At 49.1% G+C, this 26381-nt stretch overlaps 1 protein-coding gene across 2 annotated transcripts; it reads right to left on the bottom strand.

Annotated features, from left to right (window-relative positions):
* Window positions 1-202: 202 nt before the first annotated feature.
* On the bottom strand, window positions 203-24939 carry LOC129387299 (uncharacterized). Of its 2 annotated transcripts, XM_055076160.2 has the most exons (5): window positions 24627-24939; window positions 20935-21241; window positions 18766-18798; window positions 16467-16575; window positions 203-887 (listed from the first exon to the last, which is right to left on the bottom strand). In XM_055076160.2, exons 2-5 carry the CDS (start codon window positions 21183-21185, stop codon window positions 657-659), a joined length of 624 nt encoding a protein of 207 aa, XP_054932135.1. In that variant the 5' UTR covers window positions 21186-21241; window positions 24627-24939; the 3' UTR covers window positions 203-656. The 2 variants fall into 2 exon arrangements, with proteins under 2 accessions (XP_054932135.1, XP_054932136.1); XM_055076161.2 differs by lacking the exon at window positions 18766-18798.
* Between the last annotated feature and the right edge of the window lie 1442 nt (window positions 24940-26381).

The raw sequence follows: 26381 nt of genomic DNA, 5'->3' as shown, positions 1-26381 counted from the left end.
TACGAACGAACGAACTCAAGCGCTGAATTTCAAGTGAGGGTTAGCCTGTGTCTGTGCTCTTTCGTTCGTTCGTTCGTTCGTTAGTTCGTTCGTTCGCTCGCTCGCTGCTCGGGTTCTCGCTGGATAGATTCGCGTTCACTCGCTCGCTCGCGCGCTCGTTCGTTCGTTCGCTCGTTCGTTCGTTCCCCCCCCCCCCCCCCCGTGCTCTGCTGCGCTGCTTTTTTTAACGTTCAGTAATATCCGAGACATTGGTTACAAACTGCCTATGGGCCTCAGTCCTAGCAGGCGACCAGCTGACGTAAAACAAAGGAAAGCAAAGATCGAATGCACCTAGCTTGTAGACATAGGTGACACGGAACTCAAGCTTACGGCACTGCTAATGTTTAGCGTCTGATATTTTCACTTTCAGCATGACAGGCATTCCGATGCTCTAGAGATCCGCGACATTACCCTGTCTGGACCCCAGAATGCAGCCTCCAATTCCTCCCCGTTCTGCCAGCATGTCGGGGGCCGACCAACGCCGCGACTGGATGGTTCAAGAGAATGAACGATGGCCTCCGCATCCTTTCCACACCTACACAGCGGGTGGCTGCCTACACACCGGTGGCACTGCGACAGCGTGTTATTCGAACGTGACGGCGATGAACGGTGCTTCTTCACAGATCGCCGTATTTGGCCACAGCGACTAGCAGCTTCTCAAGCGTGGTGGTGAGCACGTCTTCGAGCGGCTCCCCGAACACCTGCCGCCGGCGTCGACCCTGCGCGGCGTCCGTCGTCGTGAGCGGGGGCAGAAAGGCGGGTGGCACGGCTGGCACCAGGAGCGGGGCGCCCACCATGACCGAGATTATGATGAGCACGACGGGAAGCATCAGACCTATGAGCACCATCTGGAAAGAAGAGAGAGACAATGAGTGAGGGTAAGACGAATAGCGTTTGACAGGTCGCTGGTAGTTCGTAAAATTGGAGGAACGAGTGGCGAAAAAAATCGTAAGCCATACCACTCTGTGAAGCTGGTTGACCAGCGAAGCTGTTAGCACACGAGAAGGAGGCGACACATAATTTTGAACAAAAGGTACGAACCCATTTATTGTCATGATGGGTGGTCATCGTGACGAAAGGTACGCGTTTATTGTCTTGATCGGTGGCCATCATTTCACTCGCAACTGCAATCACATTCTTTGATAATGTCAAATCGATGCATGTACGCTGCTGGGTGGTCGGTTGGCCCAGATCGGTGGGGTATCGCAAGAGATATGTCAGCAAAACGGAACGCGTAAGCAACTCCCTTTTCGGTAACGACACATCCACATTGAAATTACCAACAATGACAACAGGGGTAGCGTCGCCGCAGCTAATTCACGCAAAGTGAGTAGCCATGAACCTTACGGTACTATGAATCATTGCATTTTTTGTTCGCTTACGCGGGATATGAGCCACTGCTCTTGGGGGTATGAGCCATTGATGATGGCAGTTTTCGACATGCTGTTCTGTATGTTGTATGCATGATTACAAAGAATTTAAGCACTGTTCACTTCACTTTACTGAGTGCTTGTAGCCTCTGCGTTACGGGGCTATGAGCTATTGCATTTTTTGCTTGCTTACGGGAGCATGATGGCTTTGCGGGGATTATGAGTCATTGATGATTATAGTTTCTGTTCAGGAAGAACAAAAATGCACGGAACAGTAGCCATATAAAGCTTCGCTTTAAAACATACGACAATACGATGCACAATAGAGAAGGCATATGCATATATTTGCCTTTTATCGTGATCATTGCCGGCAATTGTTGACGTGTGGCTCTTAGATGGACCTCGAAGGGAGCGAGGAAAAAAAACTGCGTTGTATCTGGCTCCATTGTTGTGCTGCGCTGTCGCAGGGACATCGACGCAGGGAGTTAGTGAAAAACAACAGAGCTCGTAGACATGACTGCCTACAAGCTCATGGTTTCAAGTTCTTCTTTCTTTTTTGAATAAAACTTAGTCGACAGTTCGCGCTTCACTTGTCGCGTGTTCATCGTTTTCCACTAACTTCGTGTGTCACCGTGCCTGCCACAGCCCAACACAGCAATGAAGCTACACCATCTCGGCGCCTTTCCAAGCTATGCTTAATTTCACTGCTTGTGCCTCGTTACTTCTGCAGTATCGCAGTTACTTCTGCAGTAACGCCCGTATCGCAGGAAATTTCAGGCACAACGAGGAATATTGAAGGAATAAGGTTCTTAGGCTAAGACTTACAAAATTAGGGTAATTGTCATTCTATCGGTAACCTACAACTGGTTGTGTAAAGTCTACATATTTAACGTTTTCTGTGTCATCAAGGGCCTGTTGAAAATTTCTTACGTATAACCAGACAAAGGCAAGAGAACCATATGTTTCATATTTCGGGAATTTCGTTAAACTGTCATCGCTGAGAGCAAGCCGCGTGTGCCGTATGATTGTAGCTTAAATGTGTGTAGTAGGCTATGCCAAGAAAACTAGAATCATCACGTCGGCTCATTTCGGCGCGCCACACTTCACTGTGAGCGGAGCTTGTATTGCGTGCATCAACAAAGCAGAACTATAAACACGTTGCAGAACTATTGAGCACGTTGCTCTTCTCTGGATATTCGCAGTTAGTGAACCGCATCCTACAATGGGCGTCTGTCGTTTAATAGACGGAGAGTGAGAAAGCTGGGCCAGAACTTAGCACCTTTAGCTCTCTAATTATGCGGTAGCATACTCAGAATGTGACCATTGTGACTTCTCGTCAGCTGCGAGCGCGGGCGTCACGGGCATGCCTTGCGTATTTTCATTTATCAGAGTGACGTTACTACACCTGGCATCTCTTACAAAATTGCGATTTCGTGCACACCATAACGGTGCTCGGGCACACTTCACACACCTCGAGTTTTCTGTTAGACACCTCCCGAAGCGGGTGAAGTTCGCCTGCATTTCTATGAAGGCATGCATGACGGATGGCGGGATCGAGCCTCTGTCTACCGGTGCAGCATCTCGGGTGCTTTAATCAGTGTTCCACGATCGCACGCATGGTTCTCGCGTTCCAATGTCGCTCTTTGAAACGTCGGCGCGTGCGTCACGTGCCATGTTGTTTTTTCTTTTTGGCTTTCGTCCTTCCTGACAGCTAGCACATTGAGACGATGCGTTAGAAGGTACTGCCTTAGAGATCGGTGCATATTTTCTCTTAGGTACCTCCTAAGTGGGTTAATTAAGTCCGGCTATAAAGCTATCGCATTAAAAGCTCAATTTCCGTGCAGGACGGGCACGAGCGGCAGCCCATGCTCTCACAATTGCAAGCTATTCACGCAGTCATTGCGGGAATTATTATTATTATTATTATTATTATTATTATTTTTGCCGGTCGTGCTCCCCATGAAGCTTTCATGCCGTTATTAAATTGCAGCCCATGTGGAAGTAGGGCTGCCCTCACCGTGTTTAGAAGTGACGTCAATTGGCAGAATTTTTTTTTTATATTGAAAGTTCCCTTATGTCGTAAATTTCACCCAGCGATTTTAAAACATCTTGTCACCCTGTGAAAGCGACAAAATTGGCCCACAGCGCGGCAAATGATAAAATATCTGCTGGAGATTACCGCATTGACTTGATTTTTTTTTACTTGCGTCATTGCGTAGAAAAGGTAAGCGCACCCACCAAGGTGCACAACAAGCGTTGCCGGTATGCGCTATAACTCTTCACGTCGCCACGACGTTTTTTGAGACCTACGCACGTATACGAGGTCCAGCTGTCTCGTGCGTGTAGGAATATAGCTATTTTCTGCTGAAAAGGAAACCTTTCAAATGGGCAGTCGCAGCTTTTCTAATTCGAAATTTAGAATACTACCTGCAGCGTCTCCATGGCTGTGGCATTCGTAGAAGGTTGCGGGTTCAATTCCCGGCCGTGTTGCTAGTATTTTAACGGGAGCGGTAAGCATAAGCGCTCGTGTACTGCGCTCGAAGAAATTCGGGTGTTGAATCCGAAGCTTTCCTCTAAAACCTCTTCGTAGCCCACACAGGCAGTTCCGGGACTTTAATACCCTTAGCTGAAACGAAAATGTTCACCATTCTTCCCGTCCCTGCGTTGCCGTTAATTATGAGCCATTCTATCGGGCACTTTATTGCAAAGGACAGGACCATTATTCTTGCGTAATAAGCGCGCCTGCCGGTCTTTTATAGATTAGCGATATAATAATGAACTTTCGCAACCTTCGAAAAGGCAATACTAATGTAACGTAAACCTAATAGCAAAGAAGCAAAGAAATAAATGCGCCTGTCCGAGTCGTCAATAAACTTGTCGTGCGCTCCTGCGCCGGCGTGGAAAGCTCGATTACAATGCAGCACCCTGCGCGACTGGTCCGCTTATTACGCCCCGACGTCGCGCGCCGCGAAGCGTTGAAATCGTTGACCCATCACTTCTCGGCTGACCGATTAACGAAATCGCCCCGCGACGATTGAACGGTCCGGCAGCCTGACTCGGGGAGCGGGACTAATTAATTCATCCTCCTCGCTCCGACGCAGGCGCATGGGTGCCTCTGGAACAACGCTGTTTATGTCTTCAGAGGCAGTTGCAAGTGACAAACCTATGTAATTGAAAGAAAACGTGAGTTTGGTGTATGAGCACGCAACGTGCTTAACTGCACTTTTGCCATAGCAACTACAAGAAAAGCGTGTAGTCATTCCCTTTCTATTAATCACCCACTCAGGAACAATGATTGAAAAGCTCCTGTGATATCCTTAATTACTTAAGTGCAACACCAAATAGATTGTCTGCGTCCTTACTCGACGACCGTATTTTGTCGTTTTAAGCACGAAATGCTTTTATTTACCGTTGTCGGCGACCTTCAAGCGACCTTCAGCCAAATGCAGGAGCTGTTATTCGGGCACTCAAACAAGCACATCCAGGCAAGTTGTGAGAACAAAAAGGAGATCATCCGGGCAACCTGTCAAGATTTAAAGGGCCCCTCACCAGGTCTGGCCATTTTGAGCTGACAAGCGCCGTGCATACAATGCGCTCTAACGGTCGTGTCTGCTAAGTATTACATCGCTACGCGGCGCGAAAAGGGCTGAAATTTCAAACCCAACTCTACTTTCCCTTCTCCTCGCCGTTTCCGCGCTCCCAGCCACAGTCAACGCATATCGCACAAGTGCGCCTACGTTCATGGCACGGTGGTGACGTCGCCCATAGTGGCACGTGATTTCGAGAATTATTCGAGGCAACATCTGTTATTTGTGTAACGTGTTGCTTCAAAAGACGAATTAAAGTGCTGAGAAATAATAAAACATACAAAACGAATGCCTCCATATTTTTGTTTTACTTCGCACAGCAGCAAGAGAGATGTATTTCCTGTTCGTCTGCTTGTTCCCACCTCGCACAGTCGCCAGCGCAGGCGACGAAACTATGCCATTGTCTACCGTATTCCAGCGCGAGATTACGCTCTGTGATCTGCTAGTGTCTGCCTCAATATTCGTGCAGCACTGACTTATACCGCTAGTCAGTTGTCCTCGTGCACAGCGCGCAAAATCATGCGCTGCGCGAAACGAGACAAACGCAATAGCTCGCGCGTGACGTCGTCAGCAGAAGTGCGCCGCGCAGCAAAAAAGCGAGGGAAAAAAATGAAGGCGGGGCCCGTGGCGCGTACGTCACGTGATCCTCGAGCTCCGGCATGGAATAACGCAGGCAAGGAATTTCGATTGCGGATGCTAGACGGGGTAAGTGGAGAGAGTGTCGACCTTGGTAGTGGCGCTCGCCTCTTGAAATCATAGGTTCGCGGCACTGAAATATTTCTAGCTCGGCTATTAATGAACCAATTTGAAAAATTCTTGCGGTAGAACGTTTCATAAAGGGAACATAACAATTTCCAGCGTATAACCGATATTTACTATGTGGCCTGGTGAGAGACCGTTTAAGAAAGTGCGGTCGCTACCACCGACCCTTGGTACAGGACCACACTACATACGCTAGTTACTGCCCAAACAAGTTACGAAAAATATTGCTTCTGGGTTCTTCCTAATGTTTGTTCACAATATCGTTCAAGGTGTAACTCCTTGTAGGCTTACGTTTTATTTGTAATTTCCAATAGCGCCGTTCAAAAGGCAGATGTAGGGCACTACACACTTCATTGTCATTTTTTGGCGCTGGGATACGGTTGCCTGTGTTCTTTTGAACGCCAGTGGTCGGTGAATTCCGCGGCACGTCGGTTTTGCGTCGCCTCGAGAGATGGCGCCACGCAGCTCCTTCAGGTGCTTTTCTTCTTCTAGCTGGGCAGTGCGCTCAGTCTCACTGGCGCCTTTTGATGCCTGTCATGCCGACTTCAGCCGGTTTTTTTTCTAGGTGGGCAGCGTCTATATGGATCAGTGGACAATATGACGTGGTGCGGTGTGGTGTGGTGGGGTGTGACCTTGTGAACGTGCAGTACATCCATTTTAAGATTGTGGCTAGTATCATCCCCAAGCAAACCTCTTTGCCGGTTGTCATTTCCTGCTTACATCAACTCTCGATTACGAGAGAGTCAGCAATTTTTTTACGCATATACAGCAGTGAATGGTAAAAATGGTAAAGAATATGTATGACGCGCATCAAATAATATGCGCAGCTCTATAATATACGCACTCGCCAAAGTTACCCCGTTCAGAATTCCCATAAACAAATGTGAGCAACGATTACTACTGCGAAAATAAGCTTTAGTATACCTACTGGGGTAAATTTGCTAAGACCATCGAAGTACAGAAATGATCGCCCTGACGCCATTTGCGCTACTTAACTAATCATGGAGACCTGTCAATCATTTGTGACGCCTTTTAAATGTGACAGTAATTGCAGCGGTTGAGGAGATGAATTGTTAATTTTGCACCAGTCATTCAGTGCAATGTTGCACATTTTTGAAAATGCAACACTGCCGTTCCAATCCGTTCTATATGGTTTCCTAATGAGAGCCTTTTTGCTCTAATTATGCAGGGGGGAGCCGAAAAGTATTGCATACAGGCCGGGTGCTAGCGCGTAACGTTGGATGCTAGCGCCACCACCACAGCGATTGAAAGCCCAGCTGGTGGATGCATTCTGTATGGAGATGGACGTTCCTTGAAATATCAGTTCCGGGTGTGGAACAAATCTACAGAAACAGACTTCAACGTCATGCCTCAAAGGGGATGGAAAAGAGCAGTGGAAAGGAAGACACAAAATCACAAGAAACAGGAACAGTGACAAAAAGGCAAAGAGGAAACGTGCAATGCGTGGGAAGAGTTGCTACCTATTAGCTATATGTAAGCAAAGGCTGATCGCACAAGAAATCAGATAATGTGCAACCAACCAACTCTACGGCTAAATGAATGAATGAATGGAACTTGGAACAGTATGAGTAGTAAAACCGATAAATTGAGTAACCTGATACTTTTTTCAGCGTAAAGGTGTGGCTGCATAAAAGTGAGAGAAGTAACTTGAGTTACAGAATTCGTTATTTTGAGAGAAGTCCTACAAGGGGCACAACTGCATCCTTGCGCTCAGCAGCGAGTCTCATGCACGGTAAGCTTCTATATTACTATGTTAGTTTGCAGACACCGACAAGGCGGGGGCTTGGAACGTCAAGCGTCTGTGTTTGGAACGAGCGGCCATCTATTTGAATGTGCCGCTTAGACAAGAAATCACACGTACAATCCCCCGTGGAAGTGGTCTAAATGATGCATAAACATTTGCTACTGATCACCTGCTGTTTTGTCGTCGCATGCAGCTGCACGTGCTTGGTATAATTGCTAGAACCATCACGAAAGAATCGTGAAACGGAGAAGCGTGGTGGCAACACCGAAATCTTAACTGAGACCAGCATGAGGCAACGAAGAAGACGCGAGTTGTAGCAGTGTTCACCCATGTTCTATGATGGTGCGTTTGTATGATGCCGCTGCTTCGTAGAAGATGAGCACTGGTCGATGTGTGCTGTAGTACGTGACGTAGTTGAACAGCAGCACGTTCGGTAGACATTGTACGTAGATGTGGTCGATGACGCTGCCTCCTCTCGATGCGAACTATTACCAGCTCTGATCAACCGGACTCTGGTGGCGGCTGGGTATGGCGTGGCCGCGCGGCCCCTGTCTTGAAAGCGATCTGCGATAGGGACAGAGTGCGGCGAGGGCTGATAGCTTCGTATGCGCTGTGTTCTCGCCACTTAGTTCGGGATGAAGCGAGAGGCAAGGAACTACCCTCCTCGCTCCTTCCTCGTCCAATCGTGCCGCTCCTCCTCTCTTACCCACCCTCTTCCGCGTACCGCCTACATCCCCCACCCCCTCGTTATCTTGTCAGTTTAGATTTTTTTCTATCTGGATTTTTCCCCCCTCTTTGTTGAACAATATCGATATTTTTTTTACTACAGTAGCAAAAAAAGACACATGTACACATAATTCTTTTTTGTACCTCCAGTCTTTATTAAAAAAAAAAAACACGCATCTCGCGTCGTTCTTTTTTTTTTTTTCTCTTTCTTCAGTAGCTGGGAGGAGGAGCAGTAGATGGTGGTGGAAGAGGTATCGCTCCTCCGATCTCGTTGATTTGCACGAAGGTAGTTCGGTCTTCGTTGCCACAGCAACCGCAGCAATACTTCAAGCATTTATATACACCGCATACAAATGCAGGTATAAGTAAAAATATCAAATAAATGCGCCTGGGTATTCGCTGCCACCACTCGCGCTTGTTGGTCACCTCGAAATGATAAGTGAACGGGAGGTTGGTCGGAAGTGAAGAGGCGGAGGAAGAGGTAGAAGAAGAAGAAGAAGAACATTGGTACAAAGGCACCCATTTGGCCACGTGGCTGTAAGCTGTTTCGTTGATTCCACATGCGGGAGATTCGCCGTCGGTCACCTCTTTGGCGATTTTGCGGAGTGTGCAGTCGTCCAGGCAAGCGCTTCCTCGGAGTTGGTTCTTTAGTTTGCATCTTCGTTCGCGCTTCTCCAGAAAGCGGCCGTCCCAAGTGCACACGTGCAGTCCGGGCAGATCGGTATAGTAGAGCGAAGGATCGCAGTTCTGCCTCAATACCGTGCCGACCGTAAAAAAGTTCTCTTCGTTGCACCCCCAACTGGTGGATCCGATGACCTCGAAGTGCGAGCGAATGAGGTATCGCACCGACCCGTAACAGCCGCGCACGATGGCTCGTCGCTTGAGTAGGGTGTTGGCGGGAACGGCCACGTAAAGTTCGGCGTTCATTCGCACGCAGTCCACCTCGATTTCGTGACCTCTGATGCCGAGATGGGCGGTGGTGCAGAGCCTTTCGCCGGCGTGTCTGTCTTTGATCCGGAGGACGGTTTCTGAATTTTCGTTGACCGCAAACTCGAGGCGCGACGTCGCGCGGACGTCCAGTAGCACCATGCGGCAGGAGTTGTCGTCGTCAATCGTGAGTACGTGGCGAGAGGATCGAATGCACGTTTCACTTGGCACCGCGGTTCCGTTCTTGACGACAGCAATTCCGTCGGGGAGGATGATGCCCTCGGCCATGAAGCTTCTGTCCGATATGTGCAGTTCGCGACACGCGTGCTCGTAGCTCGGCTGCAATCTGTTGGCGTCGAAGAGCTGCTTCCACCACCACAGGTTTTCCGAGTGTGCTCTCCACATTCTAGTGATTTTCGGCACCGATGCACTCGGCTCAACTTTATTGCCGGCACATCGCAACTTGAGGTAGGAAGTTTCGGCCCGTCGGACGGCGTCTCCGTTTTTCATGCCGAACAGATATGCCAGGAGGCTCCTCTTCTGCAGAACTTCGGTAAATCGGTGACACGAGCGATAGGCGCGCACCACGATCTCGCCGTAGTAATAGCCCACGTGCGGCATCTGCCACTTGGCCTTTCTGCCATCGCTGCCGTAGACCACGTCCAACGTCGGCACGAATGGGCGCGCAGGCAAGCCTCCGATTTGCTCGTTCATCCTGGTTTGACATTCGTGGTAATCTTGAATGAGCGCGTCGTATTTCGAGTCGATAGCCGCTCGAAGTTTAGACTCCGTCCAGAACTCACCCGACGCTTGCGTCGGATCTGCGACCCACGCTCGTATTTCGATCTGCCGTGCGTGCTCCATCAATTGCTCGTCGTGCCACTCGTCCTCGGTCCACTTACGATTTTCGTCGGTCAGTGCCGGAGAGTAGGGGAATCCGGGCATGTCGGGCACGTGGTACGCTCCGTACGTAAAGCCGGTGGTCGGTACTTGCAAAACGGAACATTCGGCTGCATCGATGGCTTCGGGTGGCATCAATATCAGCAGTAACTGTAAGATGGCCTACCCGCCGTGGTTGCTCAGTGGCTATGGTGTTAGGCTGCTGAGCACGAGGTCGCGGGATCGAATCCTGGCCACGGCGGCCGCATTTCGATGGGGGCGAAATGCGAAAACACCCGTGTACTTAGATTTAGGTGCACGTTAAAGAACCCCAGGTGGTCAAAATTTCCGGAGTCCCCCACTACGGCGTGCCTCATAATCAGAAAGTGGTTTTGGCACGTAAAACCCCATATATTATTATTATTATTATTGTAAGATGGCCTGTTCCAACATGCTGTTGATTAACAGTAACTGTTGTTGGCGATAGTCGCGACGACGGCGGCGTCGCACTGTTGTTTCGTTTCTTCGGGGACAGAACGACGACATGGAAGGAAGCTGGAAAAAATGGCGCGCAAAACCGATTGGCGCAGCGGCAGCCATGCATCTTTTTTTTTCCTTTCCCTCGTCGTGTCTATAGCAAAGAAGAAAGCGAGAGTGAGCAGAGCCACGCGGTAGGATGCAATGTAAAAAAGAGAGAAAGGAGGAGAGTCGGGGAGACGCCCCCTCCTGTTCCTACCGAGAGGGGGGAGGGTGAACGTCCGGAAACGACGCTTTTTCTCCCTCCCCGCGCTCTTTCTTTTGTTTTTCTCCCGCTGCGATAACAACTCGGAGAGAGAAATTGGTGTTTCTCCGAAGATCCATTGTAAATGTCTCTCCTAAAAACCCACCAAACTACCTCGGCCTCCCCCGTCTTGTTTACTCGTTTTCTCCTCCGAGGATAGACGACATTGATTGAAATCTCCGATGACATACCTAGAAGACTACGCATACACACGTGGTGGGAACGGAGTGGGGAAAAAAGAAAAAAAAAACCGAAAAAAACATTACTGGTAAGTTGAAAGGCGATAGGAATAGCAGCGGCAGATAGCGTTTTCTAGGTACCCCCCTCGTTTCCTCGTTTTCCCAAATCGCCTCGCCCATCAGTCATGTTGCTATGCGTGTCTCCAGTCGAAGTCGGGGGTCTTTTCACTCGACCTCCGATTTCGAAAACAATGACGGACGACTGGCACCACCACATGTGGCAGCTGGCGGGACACATGTGCGCATACTGGGCGGAACAGTATTACCGGCACCGTTTAATGTCGGAATACACGCCCAGTCGATCGACCGTGAACGCAGTCAAATCCACTATTTCCGAACAAAAGGAGAGATTCATCGGAAAGTGGTGGCTGGACGACGACGTCGCGCGTTCCGCGGTGGCCGAGGTCAATCGCGTTCTCGCGCAGTCAGAGAGCTCCGTGTTACCGGTGCCGTGCGAACCGGTCACCGCGATCGGAGACGACGTGACCAGACACCTGGTGTTCGGCACGGACGCGTCGAGATTTTCGCCGACCGAGCTGCTGTGTACTCCCAACCACACTCTCTATTACTATCGCAATCTCATTAGAGAATCCTCGGTGCGACTGACAAACACCAACGCCACCGTTACCATGGGTCCCGTTCTGTGGGAGCTGATGAGAGTGCTCTATTTCTGCCGCTCGCACGCGTGGGATCGAAAGACCGAACTGTCGCTAATATATTCTTGCGGAGACATCTTCAAGGTGTGCGTGTGTGGCACCAGCGCCAAGATATTCGCCGTGCAGTACGCTTCGGCCAAACTGCCGGTGGGCGCAATCGAGGACGCAGTTCCGACCGCGGTGGGGGACCTGCCCGAAGAGTTGAATTCCGAAGACGAGGTGTACCGCGTGCTGAAAAAATTCGAGGCCAAGCCGAACGACGCGGCACCGCTCTCCGTGTGGTACTGCCTGCACGAATGCATCCGCATGTACCAGATCGCAGATCGCGCCGTGACCAGACACAATCTGTTCGGACTGAGCAATCGAACCCCCCAGCGTTCGGACACTTTCTATCTGACCGCGTGCGCGCGCTTGATGCCGGTGCTGCCGGTTCGCGAGCTGGAGAGACTGCTCAAGAAGTACTGCTTTAACGTGCCCGCGGACGGTTCCAACACCGTGCGGGTGGCGCTGACCGCGTATCGGGCGGCTCGCGCCCTCGACCGTCGACAGCACAAGGAGAAATCCAGCGAGCGAGGGCCGGCCGAGTACTTGTTCGACCGTCGCCGCACGTGCGGTCCGTTTGCGCTGTCCGAATACTCGCGCATGATGTGTAACGCGCGGGACTGTTGGATCTCCGACCAACAGCGGCGCACGTGGGAGCGCGACATGTTCGGACCCAACGGAGTGTTTTATCACTGTCCCGACTGGGGCGCGGTGTTTCTTTTGTTTTGGTCCATGTACAGCTGCAGACTGGACGAAAACTTTTGCAAAAGTTACATCGGCAGTTCGGTGCTGGACTACGTGGTCTCTCGAGAATCGACCGCCAACGACGGCGACCGCCACCACTACGCGTTCGCCGATCCCGACGCGGGCAAGCGGGCTCCGGTTAACGCTTTCGCTCAGCGCGACATCGTGACGTGCGCAATAAACTGCGATTCGTTCGTCAAGCACCGCGAAAACTGGGTCGCGTACCGCCACTCGGTGCTGACCCGAGCTTACACCGACGATCCCACGTTGGACACGGTGGCCGTCCTGCTCAAAGTGTGGCTGTACACTTCCACCGGCATGACCGTGCCAGACCTCCTGTATTCCAATTATTACGCCAAAGAAGAATGCGCGCGTCCGGGTGACGATAAGGAAGGGGATGTCGCGATTGGTGGCGGCGCGTATGGCCGGAAGCGATAAACCTTACCGGAGAGAGAGAGGGGAGGGAAGCGTGCTATAAAAAAAACTGACACCTGCGCCTTTTCATTTATGTTCGTCATTCACTGCATTTTTTTTTCGTTTTTCGTTAAAAAAGAAACCTCGAGTCATGATCGAAAGCGGCTCATCGGTCGAATCGCCAGAAATGTCGTCGGTCCGCCAAGTGGAAAACACATCGTCGTCGTCGGCCCATCGTCTGGTCGAACGCGGCTCCTCGGATGAGCCGCTAGAAAGGACCACTCGCCCACCGGTGGAAAGCGCACCACTGTCTCGCCCCCGGGTGGAAACCGCATCACTGTCTCGCCCCCGGGTGGAAAGCGCACCACTGTCTCGCCCCTTGATGGAAAGCGCACCGTCTCGTCCCCAGGTGGAAAGCGCACCACTGTCTCGCCCCTTGATGGAAAGCGCACCGTCTCGTCCCCAGGTGGAAAGCGCACCACTGTCTCGCCCCCGGGTGGAAAGCGCACCACTGTCTCGCCCCCGGGTGGAAAGCGCACCACTGTCTCGCCCCCGGGTGGAAAGTGCACCACTGTCTCGCCCCCTGATGGAAAGCGCACGGTCCATGGTCGATTCCGAAGACGACTCTAGTATTGCGGACGGCGGAGACGTCGGTCTCGAAGAGGATAGAGTCGAAGACAGCATGCTCGACATGCTGGGAATGCTACCCGTGTGGGGAGCGTTTCGACTGGCGACCATCGCCAACGTTTTCGGTCCCAAGCGCACGTTCGGCATAGTTCCGCCTCCGACAAAGAAGAAGATAGGAGACGGCCGCAGACTCGTGTACGTCAACAACGAGTCCACGGTGCGCGCCGTGCTCAAGTCTTGGTTCCCGTCCGACTGGTTCGCACGGGAATCGCTGCGCTTCTTCCTCGACCACTTTCGCTTGGATCGCGAACCGCCGGCCGACGAGCCGTGGTGCCGATGCGTCCGAGACATGCAGTGCACAAACTGCGTCATTGCCAACAGTCGAGAGATCGTCGAGGAACAACTCCTGACGTTCGCGGCGCCCACGGTCATACCGATGTACGCGGCGGCACTGTACACCGTGTGTCTCCCGGCAATCACTTCTCTCGTGATTGGAGGCGACGAGCGCAACGCCGACGCCGTCTTCGTGACCCCGGACCGGGCGCTGAGACAGTACACGCTCAGGTATCGGGGTTCCGTCTCCGGGCGCATAGTGAGACAGAGCGGGTGTCCTCCGAAGCTCGCGCTGGACATCGCGGACAACAGAACCGCAGAATCGTTGCTCATCGAAGAAGACGCGAGTTGTAGCAGTGTTCACCCATGTTCTATGATGGTGCGTTTGTATGATGCCGCTGCTTCGTAGAAGATGAGCACTGGTCGATGTGTGCTGTAGTACGTGACGTAGTTGAACAGCAGCACGTTCGGTAGACATTGTATGTAGATGTGGTCGATGACGCTGCCTCCTCTCGATGCGAACTATTACCAGCTCTGATCAACCGGACTCTGGTGGCGGCTGGGTATGGCGTGGCCGCGCGGCCCCTGTCTTGAAAGCGATCTGCGATAGGGACAGAGTGCGGCGAGGGCTGATAGCTTCGTATGCGCTGTGTTCTCGCCACTTAGTTCGGGATGAAGCGAGAGGCAGCAAGAAGGTCAATTGGCTCGCTTCTGCGGGCCCTATATAGAAAGCGATCATCTTACTTGACGGACGGAGACAGGGACGGGACGGACGGGTTTCCTCGTTGGGCAGGCATAGAAATGCTTCCGTATTTGGAGCATTGTTCTTAACTTGGACAGTGTGATTTTCACCGCTTTGCTAACGCATCACTGACATTTTTTTTTCTTGTATACAGTGCGTTTTCATGCCTATGGAACGCGCGTATGTTGTATCGAAGCGCAGTGTTTGTTTATGGTGCTGTCATCATTGTTTCTTTTAACACAAAGGTGTTCTTTGTGAAGCTCCAGCGGAACTCTATCACACGTGCGTCACGCAATCATCATCACTCAAGTTTCCTGGCATCCCCACGGGATGGCACTACTTTGCCGTTTTGTGGGGTGGTCGGAGCTGAAATGTAGAAGGGGACGATAACACGCAAGGGGAGGGGTTGCTCGCGGCAGGGTAGGGAGGTCGCGAGGAGCGGTTGGAAAGGTGAGGACGGAGGGAAACGGCGCCCCCCCCCCCCCCCCCGCTCCTTCCCGCCCTCCGCGCGAAGGTCGTTGCTCGCTTTACACCACATGCTCGCCTTAAGCACAGAGGTGCCACTGAGTGAGTAAGCGCGCTCGCTAAACGCGAGCCTGCACACACTTGAACATGTGCATGGGCGCGCGCGCACGTTGCCGCCGGTGCTTTAAGGAGGCAGTTCCACCGAACACGCGCTCATCATCGCGTAGGATATGCCTATCACACCTGGTAACCTTTTGAGCGCTGTTTGCACTGAGTAGGAGCACGGGCCTTGCATGCTTGCTATCGTTGAGCGAAAGTGTAATTCATGAAAAGCCGCGCACGTTTATGGAGTAGTATTTCTCAATGTGCAGTGGAGGTGTGACTGTTTCTAAGAAAGCATATTTCACTTTCGTGTTACGACGGATTCCTTCGAAAAAGTGAGGAACCAATGTTTTTATCGACACTCCAACTCAACAAGAACGTTTGTCATTTTTGACGGAGAGTGGTATCGCCTACAGACTCTGGAACTACATTAGATGAGTCTGCGCATTGTAAGATGCTGGGCGCAGAACATGTGTGCATGTCGCACGCGCACACAGTTAAATGTACACTATCATCGTCATACTCACTTCCTCTCTCTCTCCTTCCCGTTCTGCCTGTCCCCTGCTTAGAGCAGCAGATCAGAGGCAAATCAGTTACTGCAGCCGACCGCTGTGCTTTTCTAACATCAAAATCGTCTCTCTCTTCCTGCTACACTCATTTTTTCTTTTTTTTTGTGGCTGCATTTGCCTACGTTTGAAGCTTCACTCAGCAGGTGAGACTCATGCAACAATTCGAATAATGTGAAGCGCATGCAATGGCGTTGATGTCAAGCCCGAATGGGTGATCGAAGCGCAAAATGAAGCCTTTCAAACACATTAAGGAGGCCATGGCGGGCGTGCAAGCCATGTGAAATATACCATTACGAATGTAGAGCTCTTGTACTTGCATCCATGGCACAGCTCATCACAAAAGTGTTTCATTGTTTCTTGAAATTTCACGCCGGAGGACGATAAATGACTTTCAGTGGACGACTCGATAAATAGTTCAACAAAGGGAGTTTATGATTAATCATTTATGTACCCTGCGCCCTTAGCCTTCTTCTAAGTAATCCTTTCCTACTCTTTCACCGCTACCCGAGAACTGTTGGCTGTCGGCACTGGCAAAGCAGGCAGGAAAGCTATAACTAGTTACAGACGGAATAACTTGCTCTTTCTTAGCAGGCTTCTCGCGGGACCGATCACAGTTTTATTGTGATCGGCCTCTTATCCCATTGATACATCTTATTTTTTCTTCTTCGAATGCATGGTTATTAGCTCATATACTCACCAGTGGCACGATGAGTAGTATTCCCACCAGGACTGCTTCGAGACCGCATCCCGAACGAGCGTGACCGTGGTGCAGGTGCTGGTGCTTGTGCGCGAGGAGGGTCTTCACGCTTGGAGAGAGAGAAGGAATCGAGAAAAAAAAAAAAGGTGAGTTAGTTTTGTGTCCTTGCGCCTCTTCTCCTTCTTACGAGCAGCTTGGATGTACTGTTATGCTTATAATTTAAATCATTAACATAATATTCATGCCTAAGCATATATAAACGTAAGTTTGCAAGCGCCTGCTACACGAAAGTGCGAACATGAGTTAATGTTCTTATGGCACCTGAGATACTTTTACCAGATGGGAGGGAAAAAGAAATCAAGGCTGCGCCAAGACGTATACGTGCCGTCCTTAAAAAAAAATGAACATAAAAAAATAAACATAAAAGATACTTGGCGAACACGCCCGCCTAATGCTTCTTATTAAGCGTTGTGTTATTCGCGAACTCCGTAGAACGAAGGCAAACACAGTATGCACCACGCTTCCGGCAGTGACGTTTCTCTAAGGCTTAGGATTTTCGTTGACGTCAAACACGCCTGTGCGAATAATGATTTAGAGAACTATTGAAAAACGAAAAAGGGCAAACAGCAGCCGTAGGAAAAAAAAAAAAAGAAACCTTCTCTGGCTCTTTGCCAAGATCTCGCTTGCTATCCAGGTGCGAGGGTAATCACTCATAAGACTAATCTTCGCGACTGTGTTTCGCGTGCATTTTTTTTAGGAGTATAAAATGTATAATTAGTGTTTGCGTGTGAATGATAATGACAGTGGGTCGTTGTGCGAGCGCTTTCTTGGACGAGCGGTTTTCGACCAAAAAAGGAATAAAAGTAACCTTGGTAGAATCCAGCATCATCAACTGCACCTGGATTAGAATTCCAAGTCTGTCGCTAGGCTAACTTGTGGCGTTGCCTTCGACTTTCTTATTTGTTCCTAAACAAGCCACTCGTGATTCATTTCCTTATCGCTGATATGTAAAACACTCACTTTATTCCTTGGAATAATTATGTTTGAAAGATGGCTCTTTCAAACGATATAATTTAGGCTCCATATTTCTTGGGCCCTATCCTTTCTTATAGCTGCTGCGGAGAGCATTTTGTAAAATATGTTGATAGAATAAATCCCCTTGAAAGCTGCCTACGTGAAAAAGAAAAAATTGCGTCGTCTTCGCGCTGTAAGATCATATCTACGGGAGCTGCATTAGCGACCACCCTTAATATGCCCCAGTACTAGTACTAGTTCTAGTCTCAGTACTAGTTTAGCTTACAGACAAATCCTTAAAGCGCTTTATTTCTTTTATTTTTCGATCAGCCGATTTTTTGAATGTAAATCTCGGCAATAATGTGGCCACAACATGTATCATCTACTATACGTTACTTTTCCCGATGTCTCCACTGTCGCGAGACAAAGTTGCACCTGCGCTGCTTCCAGGATCACTGGCGCACATGGGTAGTGTCATACATGAGCGATAAGGATCGCCTGAAACACTGCGACATGAAAAATTTAACTCATATGCATTTCATCAATGAATGTAATTGTGTCTTATAAATTATAAATCCTGTATTGAATTTTTTTGAGAGAGAACGAAGTAAAATGTAACTGGGAAAGTACCTTCTGTCTTGGAAAGCATATTTAGCGCCGAACAAGGGCAGAAGGGAGGTGACACCACAATGCGCTAACTTCGCAGATTTACCGTAAATATGTTCGTTCCATATCGTTCCAGATGATTTTGGCAATCCAAGATACACTTCAGTGAGGGCTGCATTATATTTGCGGCCACGTGATCTTATGGGTCTTTAGTGAGGGTTAGTTTATGGGTTTATGCACCGTGATAATTTTATCAAAAGCACGATGTATGTAGGGTTATTGCATTCTGCCGCCGTCGGAGTTTAATGATTGCTATCTGCAAGCATACCGTCAACCTCGACTACACCAACCTAATGCCTTTTCATAAGAATGAAAGCTTGAAACTAAGCAGAGAAAAATATTAAGAGGCGTTTCTGAAGTGTACACTCGTGCTCTTCGTCCACCACTCCACATACGTTTGATGGTGATGTAAATGTTATTGCTAGCTTGATCATAATTATTAGGAGAACCGTAAATAGTATGACTAGAGTTAAACTTCCTATGAATTTATATTATTCTGTGCACTGCAATTTCGCTTTACTTCATCTAATTAAGTGCTTCGCGTATGAGTCAGAAGCTTTTGGGTAGGAATTTGTCATCTCTTTGGGGAACATTCTTAAAAAAAAATAAAAATAATTACCCAATTTTCGGCACTGGAGGAGACAGCGAATATCTGTAAAAGATAAAAAAAGAAATCTTTTGGCAAGCCGATTGCGCTGGGTGTGGAAAATCTTACTACACCATTATACCTGACCTAAGAAATAAACTCAGTGCCTTTCCACTATGTGAAGAAGGATGACCAGCGAAATCATAAACACATTGCTGCTCCAACATAATGAGCACTAAAGAAATGGTTCATGGATTAAAAAACCCACTGTACGTGTCCACTCTTGGCCATAACGAATTTAGCAGAAACGTACGTGAGCAGGAAAAAAAAATAATCGCGAAAAAATAAAAGAAACTAATGAAGTGCTTGGTCTGTCACGTTTGTTTTCTGTGCTCGTCTTCCTGCGCTGGCTCTTTAAGCATTTCTGTCTTTTTTTAAAGAGCGTATACAATCACAACCATCCACTTCAAGTGGCATGATATATAGGAAGGAAATTCAAAATCATTTTCCATGCACACATTTGCTGGTTTATATATATATATATATATATATATATATATATATATATATATATATATATATATATATATGGGCTAATCATTACCGGCACTAATGACAAGGATCACCCTCTCGGCATTTTCGTTTCACGCCGGGATTTTTGGTAGATCCCTAGGCTCTAGCTGTTGATACATGCCACAGTTAGTGATGTCATCATCACTGTCATAATCCTGATATCCGTGTTTAAGGACTCTTTCCTGACAAACTAAATCATCGGAACGACAGCGAAACAACGCCTGTATACATTGTTCCGATTTTCCCACTCATTTTACATGCGATTTGTAAGCGTGCCCGGCTTGCTAGCAGGGAAGAGGAGGAAAAGAAGGAAGGAAAGGCAGGGAGGTCAATCAGACGCATGTTGCCGTTTGCTACTCTACGCAGGTGAATAAGAGATGGAAGGAAACAATTTTTTTCTTTTTTTTATGGAGTTTTACGTGCCAAAACCACTGTCTGATTATGAGGCACGCCGTAGTGGAGGACTCCGGAAATTTTGACCACCTGGGGTTCTTTAACGTGCACCTAAATCTAAGCACACGGGTGTTCTCGCATTTCGCCCCCATCGAAATGCGGCCGCCGTGGCCGGGATTCGATCCTGCGACCGAAGGAAACAATGAAGAGAGAGCAAGAATGGTACTATCAGTGCGAACACGCACGGCGGTCTATCACGCCTGCAATAGGTCACTAAGGCCAGTCGAAGTCAGACGCATACAGGGCCTGCCCATCTCTGTTCCTTTCGTCTCCCAGCTTTTACTATTGCTTTCCCCACCTCCCCTAGCGGAATAGTCTTCCTCACATTAGTATTTTATCGGTTTCTCTCCTTCACCATGCTTTTATGTTCCATGATTTAAGAGGAATAATATTCGTTACTGCAAACTGCAGCCTGTTCAGTCAAGGATCGCCAGTCAGCCTTTAGAGCCCGTGAAAGAGTGCGTTCCCCTAGGTCAGTCACTCACAGGGGACCCTGATTATGAAAAGGAAATTTACAGAAGAACAACGGGTTATAGCGCATACTACAGACATTGCCAGATCCTGACTGAAAGCTTACTACTATCATTGAAAAGAAAGGTATACAATCACTGAATTCTGTCGGTACTAACATATGGGGCAGAAACTTGGAGGTTGACAAAGGAGCTCGAGGACAAGTTAAGGACCGCACAAAGAACGATGGAAGAACGATGTTAGGCGTATCATTAAGAGAGAGGAAGAGAGTGGTGTGGATGAGAGAGCAAACGGGGACAGCCGATATTCTAACTGACATAAAGAGAAAAAAAAACTAAGCTCGGCAGGCCACGTAATGTGTAGGTTAGATAACCGATGGAACATTTGAGTCACAGAATGGGTGCCAAGAGAACGAAGTGCAGTCGAGGGCGGCAAAAAACTAGGTGGGGTGAAGACATTAGGAAATTCGCAGGCGCAAGTTATTGTCGGTTGGCTCAGGACATGGGTAATTGGAGATTGCAGGGGGCCTCATGCTGCAGGCCTTCATCTAGCAGTGGACATAAAATAGGATGATGATGATTATGATGATGATGATGTCTATAATTTGACTATGCTGTAAACATTTGACGACCGTTTTCATTGCAAGTGTGAATCTGGTGTGAAATTAGCAAGAAAGAGGTACGCTCATTCCCCAGAGAAACGTACTTGACACCCTTCCATGGGAGCCAGTCGTCGTAAGTGTCCTCCCAGGAGCCGAACGAGCGCCTGCTTAGGGTGTCTGGCCAGTGGTGGTACCAGTGACCACGGTACTCAGCCGGTTGGTAGTAGTAGTAGGTGGTCTTTTTGGACGAGGACGACTTTTTGCGGGAAGCGGGCAGCACCTCTGCTGGCAGTGTGACCACGACCAGGGCCAGAAAGGTCAGCCACAGGAAACCCCCCGAAGACTGGGGTCCCATGGCGGCCCGGCCGCTTGTCGGTTTTTGTGGCGGGTTGGCACTAAGCGCCGATGAGCCTGCATGGACGTGGAAATGACACTGCTTCACTTCGTAGTTACTGTAGAGAGGTCAAAACATTCAGTCGGTGTTTTTGCAAAGCTTTCTCACCTCAAGGCGCATCCCTTGAAAGGACGCTAGCAGAATGGAATGCTTTATGAAAGGCATCAAATGTTCACATTCTATTGTGTGGCCGTCAAATTCAATGTGTCCATGTCATTCCTTTCCCTTTTTCTTTCTTTTTGTCCGTCTTTACTGGGCCCTCGTAAGGCCTGCAGTATGTAATAAATGAATCAACTCGGGGCCTGGTGACAGTGAAATTCCGAGGCCTTCCATGCTCTCCTCCTTGCTTCTACAGACGTCGTTTGCCTAGCTTTCTAGCTGTGCTTGAGGGGTGTCCAGAAAACATAGACAATGAACCGGTTTATCGGGTCTAAAGCCCCAAAGTAACATTGGAGTTTCGTAATGAATGAATTCATAGTAATTTTAACCATCTTGGCTTCCTTAATTTCCACTGAATAGGAACATTTCCGCATTCCACCTCAATCGATATGCAGCTGTTGCAACCGCATATTGAAGCAGCGACCCCGTGATAGGCATGCTGGCAGATAAATTAGGGAAGGTAGTTTCTATAAATTTCGCAGCCTAGTATACATAACACAGGCTCTCTTTTAATAAAATGGCAATCGGAACTTCTGTGTCACGCCTACTTGGGGACGCTAAAATACATTCCAGACCCTGTCGAGTAAAGTCACTTTCATCGAGAAGAAGCAAGAGCACGCCTGCGGAATTTACTGAAAACTAGGAAACAGGCAACAAGACAAATGATTGAAAGGTTACTCAAAAGGTTACGCAAAGGTGCCTCTAGCTAGGAATCAAACCGACCATAAGCGACGAATGCAGTCCAAGCATTCGCCTGCGTAAAACAATTCCTCAATTTTATATATGTCCGGACTGAGGCAGTGCATTTGTTTACAGAATTTATCGCCATTATTTCCTTTTTTATTCGCCTTTGGGCGTCGTGACAGAACTATTGTGGCAACTTCTTTTACTCATATATGTTCTCCATTTTCCATAATTCTCAATTCGCTCATCTTCGTGGCGTAGCCAAATAGGCCTGGGCTGTATTCCTTTACAGTAGCGCGCTTTCTTTTCCCGCCGCCCTGGGCTCGTGGTCGAGTAAGCAACACTTTAACAGCCATGACCATTCATTAAATAGTTAAGTAGTCCACACTGCAGTTCCATCGTTGCTGTGACCTACCCCGTGCATTCGTTATTGCGCTAGCTTTGAAGCATGGCAGGGGAGTGCCCGGAGCACCACGGGCGATGCCCTCTATGCTCGGCCAAGCAAACATAACACGCTGCGCCTTATTCTGCTACCTTGCTTCGATCTGCGTCCTATTCTTCTCGTGTACGGATGAATATGTTAACAGGAGTTGCCCATTCCGCGAGAAAATGCAAGGCATCTTGAGGCAGCGCTAACGCCATAGTGATAGCGATTATAATAATCCCTTAATCGATGACACTATCCTCACGCGTAATGTGCTTGTGGAGATATTTACCGGGAGCACCAGTTATACAACGATAATCAAGAGTAGCGAGTTGATGGCATAGGGTCTCGCTAATATTGTTTTACTCAGTTTTACTGAGGCAGCAGTTAGCAGCTTGAAGGTTGGTTTGCAATGTCCTTCCGTCTGCCCGCCTACTACGTTACGCCGACGGCCGCCGTAGTAACATCGTTATCGTGGTGTCGTTGAGCTTCATTCCCCATCACTGCCACTGAGATAAGAACCCATGCTCCCGTGACGATACGCGCGTCCATGGGCCGGCCTCCTGTGGCAATTTGCAAGACAGCAGGGCGCCATGGACGCGATAATCGCAGCTCTATCGGGCAACTTCGGCTTTCCCCGAGTTTGCGCCTTCTCGCATAGAGTGGTGGAGTCTGTGCACGTATTTCTATCACAACACGCAATACTGTAGCGGACGAAGGCGCACTGAGTGCGTAGGAAAGACGTTCGTGAGTTTTAGAGGGTGGTGTCCGCGGGAGCGCTCGCTGCTGCAGCAGTGAGTTGTGAGCCGGAGCAATGGCTCAGTGTTGTGGATGACTTCGTCTAGCTTTTTTTTATTTTTTTCTTGCGCGAAATCAACTGAATACGAATTCTCACTGCAACGATCTGTTCTCGGGGGTATAAAACGGAATAAATAAAAACCGGAGCTCACTGCTGAGACAGAACCGAATCAGCACCGTATACTGCAGAAATTTCTTTATTGTTTATTTCAAAACGTCATACAATTGGCCAAAGCTTCAAAACATAATTTTGACTTAGGCTTAATTAGAGGACGCGCAATACAATTGAAACTAAAATGAATAAACATAGTTGTTGTAAAATGTTCACGTTAACTCCAGGCCGGAAGACGGAAACGCTTTGAATCGTGCACGTGTTATGCATAGAACGTACACATAGAGCATTACTTCTGAAAATGGAGGTTCCACTTTCCAGGTTTATTTCGTACCGCGCACCGCCGAAAGCTACAGGGGTTTACATTTATCCATGTGTATAGCGGTAATTGTCACGAATATATTCGTCATGACAGCCATCAATAGCGACTCAAATGAGGCCATGCGGCCATTATTGGGGAAGAATATCGAAGGACAAGTCATGCTTATCATCACTTATGAACGTTAGCTTAAGTGTAAGAAGTCTCCATAGTTCAATTACGGGGTCGTCATGCCGTCGTATAAGGGTTTCTCACCCTCTGAGTCACTCTCGCCGTACACAATCATATGACCCCAATCACCCACATAATCATCCTCATTACTAACAGTTTTGACTGTGTGCCGTGCCATATAGCGGCAATAATGCGGATTAACCAACTCGATGGAAGTTAACAGAATTATGGTCGTCTCTATTAATACAAGTATAACGAAGGCTGTAAGCGTGGGAGCAGCGCAAGAAACGAGGACGGAATCATGAAGGACGCGACACATCCTCGTTTACTGCGCAGTTGTCGCGCCTTCGAAGATGAACTACTGGCGCAACGTCGCCCCCTTTGGCGATTCGCGCGAAGCTGATTCCCAAGCTTTGAGATAAAAAGCAAACGCTGAATTGCTTTTTTGCTGACTACTCACACATGAGGAGGAAAGAGAACAACACACACTGGCACAAAATAATGCTGGATTAATGTCGCATCAGCGTAATACAAATGACTCAGTCATCGTAATAAAACCGAAATGCTCTGGTCTTTCCTAACGTCTGTGGAAAGTACGTCTGTGGCACTTGCTCGGTGAAAACGAAAAACAAAAAAGTACAAGATGCTGAATACTGTTATTTTGAATTTAGCACGAGTTCGCGATACGGCTTCAAAATGTACCGAGAACGTAGACATAGTTGACGACCAGCTTACCTTGCGGCTGTCCTTGAACCGGAGGCAAAGTAAACCGGTCCAAGCGGGTACGCAGGACAGGCGAGATCAGCGGTGCAGACGAGACGGCAGGTTAGTTTAGGAGTCGAGACTGACAGGGGCGTACTAATGATACCGCACGGCACCACGGGTTAGGCAAATAAAAGCGGCGCTACTTGCCGGCCCTTCCGACCGGAGAGGGTGACGCGGCGTACGAGAGACGTGTCGCCACCGCAACAACGCCGCGACGCATCGCACTCCGAGACGGCGACGCGTGGTAGGCGTGGCTGGTCTCACCACGCGCGGCATGCTCGCAGCGTCGTCATCGGACCCGCTGGTAACGGGAGCAGCAGCGTCAGGCATCACGCCGCTCAGCTAGCCATATCTGGCCCAGCATCGTGTGCGTGCGTGTATGTGCGCGCATATCTGACTGCGTGTAGTAGGCTAAGAGCTGCCCTTCCGGAAGACGTGTTGACACGCTCTATCGAAACCTCACACCTGGTCAGCGAGCCGTACAGCTGGCTGACAAAAGAACTGCCCCTCGCTGGGAAGCCGAGGGGCGGGAAGGGAGCTATAGCTCTACCTGGTTCCTCGCCCCCGCCCCCCTCTCCTCTTACCCACCCGCCCCTTTCCGCTTGCCTCCTTACGCCCGCCAAGACATTGTACTACAGGCTTCGAAGAGGCTGTGTACACAAAGGAACGACATACGCGGCTGCACCACAGAACATTTTGTAGACCACACCGCGCCGAGCGGAAACTAAACATCTCTGCTTGCAGCGAACAAAATGCTTCCTTGATAGCGCGGACGTACGCTTCTTTTGATTCAGCGCGTCTTGGCCCGACGAACTTTTCCGTGGACCGGATGAGACTGCAGAGGTAAAGCTTGCCACTTCCGCGATCGGAGCAACGGACGCGTCTGACACTGGTCACTGTCATTCATGTTTGATTGCTGCTGGACACGAAATGTGAGAGAATAGCCTTTAGGAAGCCTAATTGTTTCGGTATTGCGAGTCCCCGCAGCCGAAGAGCGCCCTCCGCTTGATCCGTGAAAAGCGTCTTTCGTTTTGTTGAAAGAAGCCGCAAAGCGTGTCGTCTCTGCGCGTAGACTCACGCACCAAGTATCATGTTGAATGTAATCTGATATATATGTTGAGTCGGAGCGTTGTGCGCCTTGCCGACTCGAGCGTTGCAGCGTAGCGTGAGCTTGTAAGAGCTCGAAAGTCCACATGTGCGAAGAGTGCAGGACTGGTGGCCCACATATGTGACAACTCGAAAGAACATCTTCATGAGTGGAGACGTAGAAAGGAAAAACCGAAACCGCAGTTGTTGCGTGTCCCTGCAACTAAGAAAATAAGTAGCCGCGGGGGAGATTTCCGTTTGAACTCGTTGCATAGTTCGAAGCATACCATAAACGAATGTGTCTGTGTAGTTACCGTAAGAGCTGTATGAGAGAAAGAAAAGCAGGTGACTGAGGCACAGCTTTGGTTGGCTATCACGCTTATGACGAGAGAATAAGAATAAAAAAGCGGGCAGAAGAGGAAAGGATTTAAAGCGTACGTAATTATGAAAAAAAAACATCAAACAATTATGTATGACGTGCTTGCTCAAAAATAGTGCTGCCAATAGTAGTCCTAAAGGAGTTCTGTCTGTTTCATACTTTTAATATGAATGCGTCACCGTAGATACTATCATCCGCACAAATTGACTTACTTCCACAGTACGAGGTCAACATATCCGAAAGCTCGCCATTCCGTTCTA

This window comes from Dermacentor andersoni, chromosome 2, assembly GCF_023375885.2.
Source record: "Dermacentor andersoni chromosome 2, qqDerAnde1_hic_scaffold, whole genome shotgun sequence".
NCBI lineage: Eukaryota > Metazoa > Arthropoda > Arachnida > Ixodida > Ixodidae > Dermacentor > Dermacentor andersoni.
Note: the sequence above shows the minus strand (reverse complement) of the source record. Positions and strands in the feature narration are given on the sequence as shown.

Coding starts and splice junctions, on each gene's coding strand:
- LOC129387299 (XM_055076160.2), bottom strand. CDS start 21,185: ATGGGACCCCAGTCTTCGGGGGGTTTCCTGTGGCTGACCTTTCTGGCC. Junction 16,576..18,765: donor CCTCCAGTGCCGAAAATTGG/GTAATTATTTTT, acceptor TCTCTCTCCAAG/CGTGAAGACCCTCCTCGCGC. Junction 888..16,466: donor TACTACTCATCGTGCCACTG/GTGAGTATATGA, acceptor TCTTCTTTCCAG/ATGGTGCTCATAGGTCTGAT.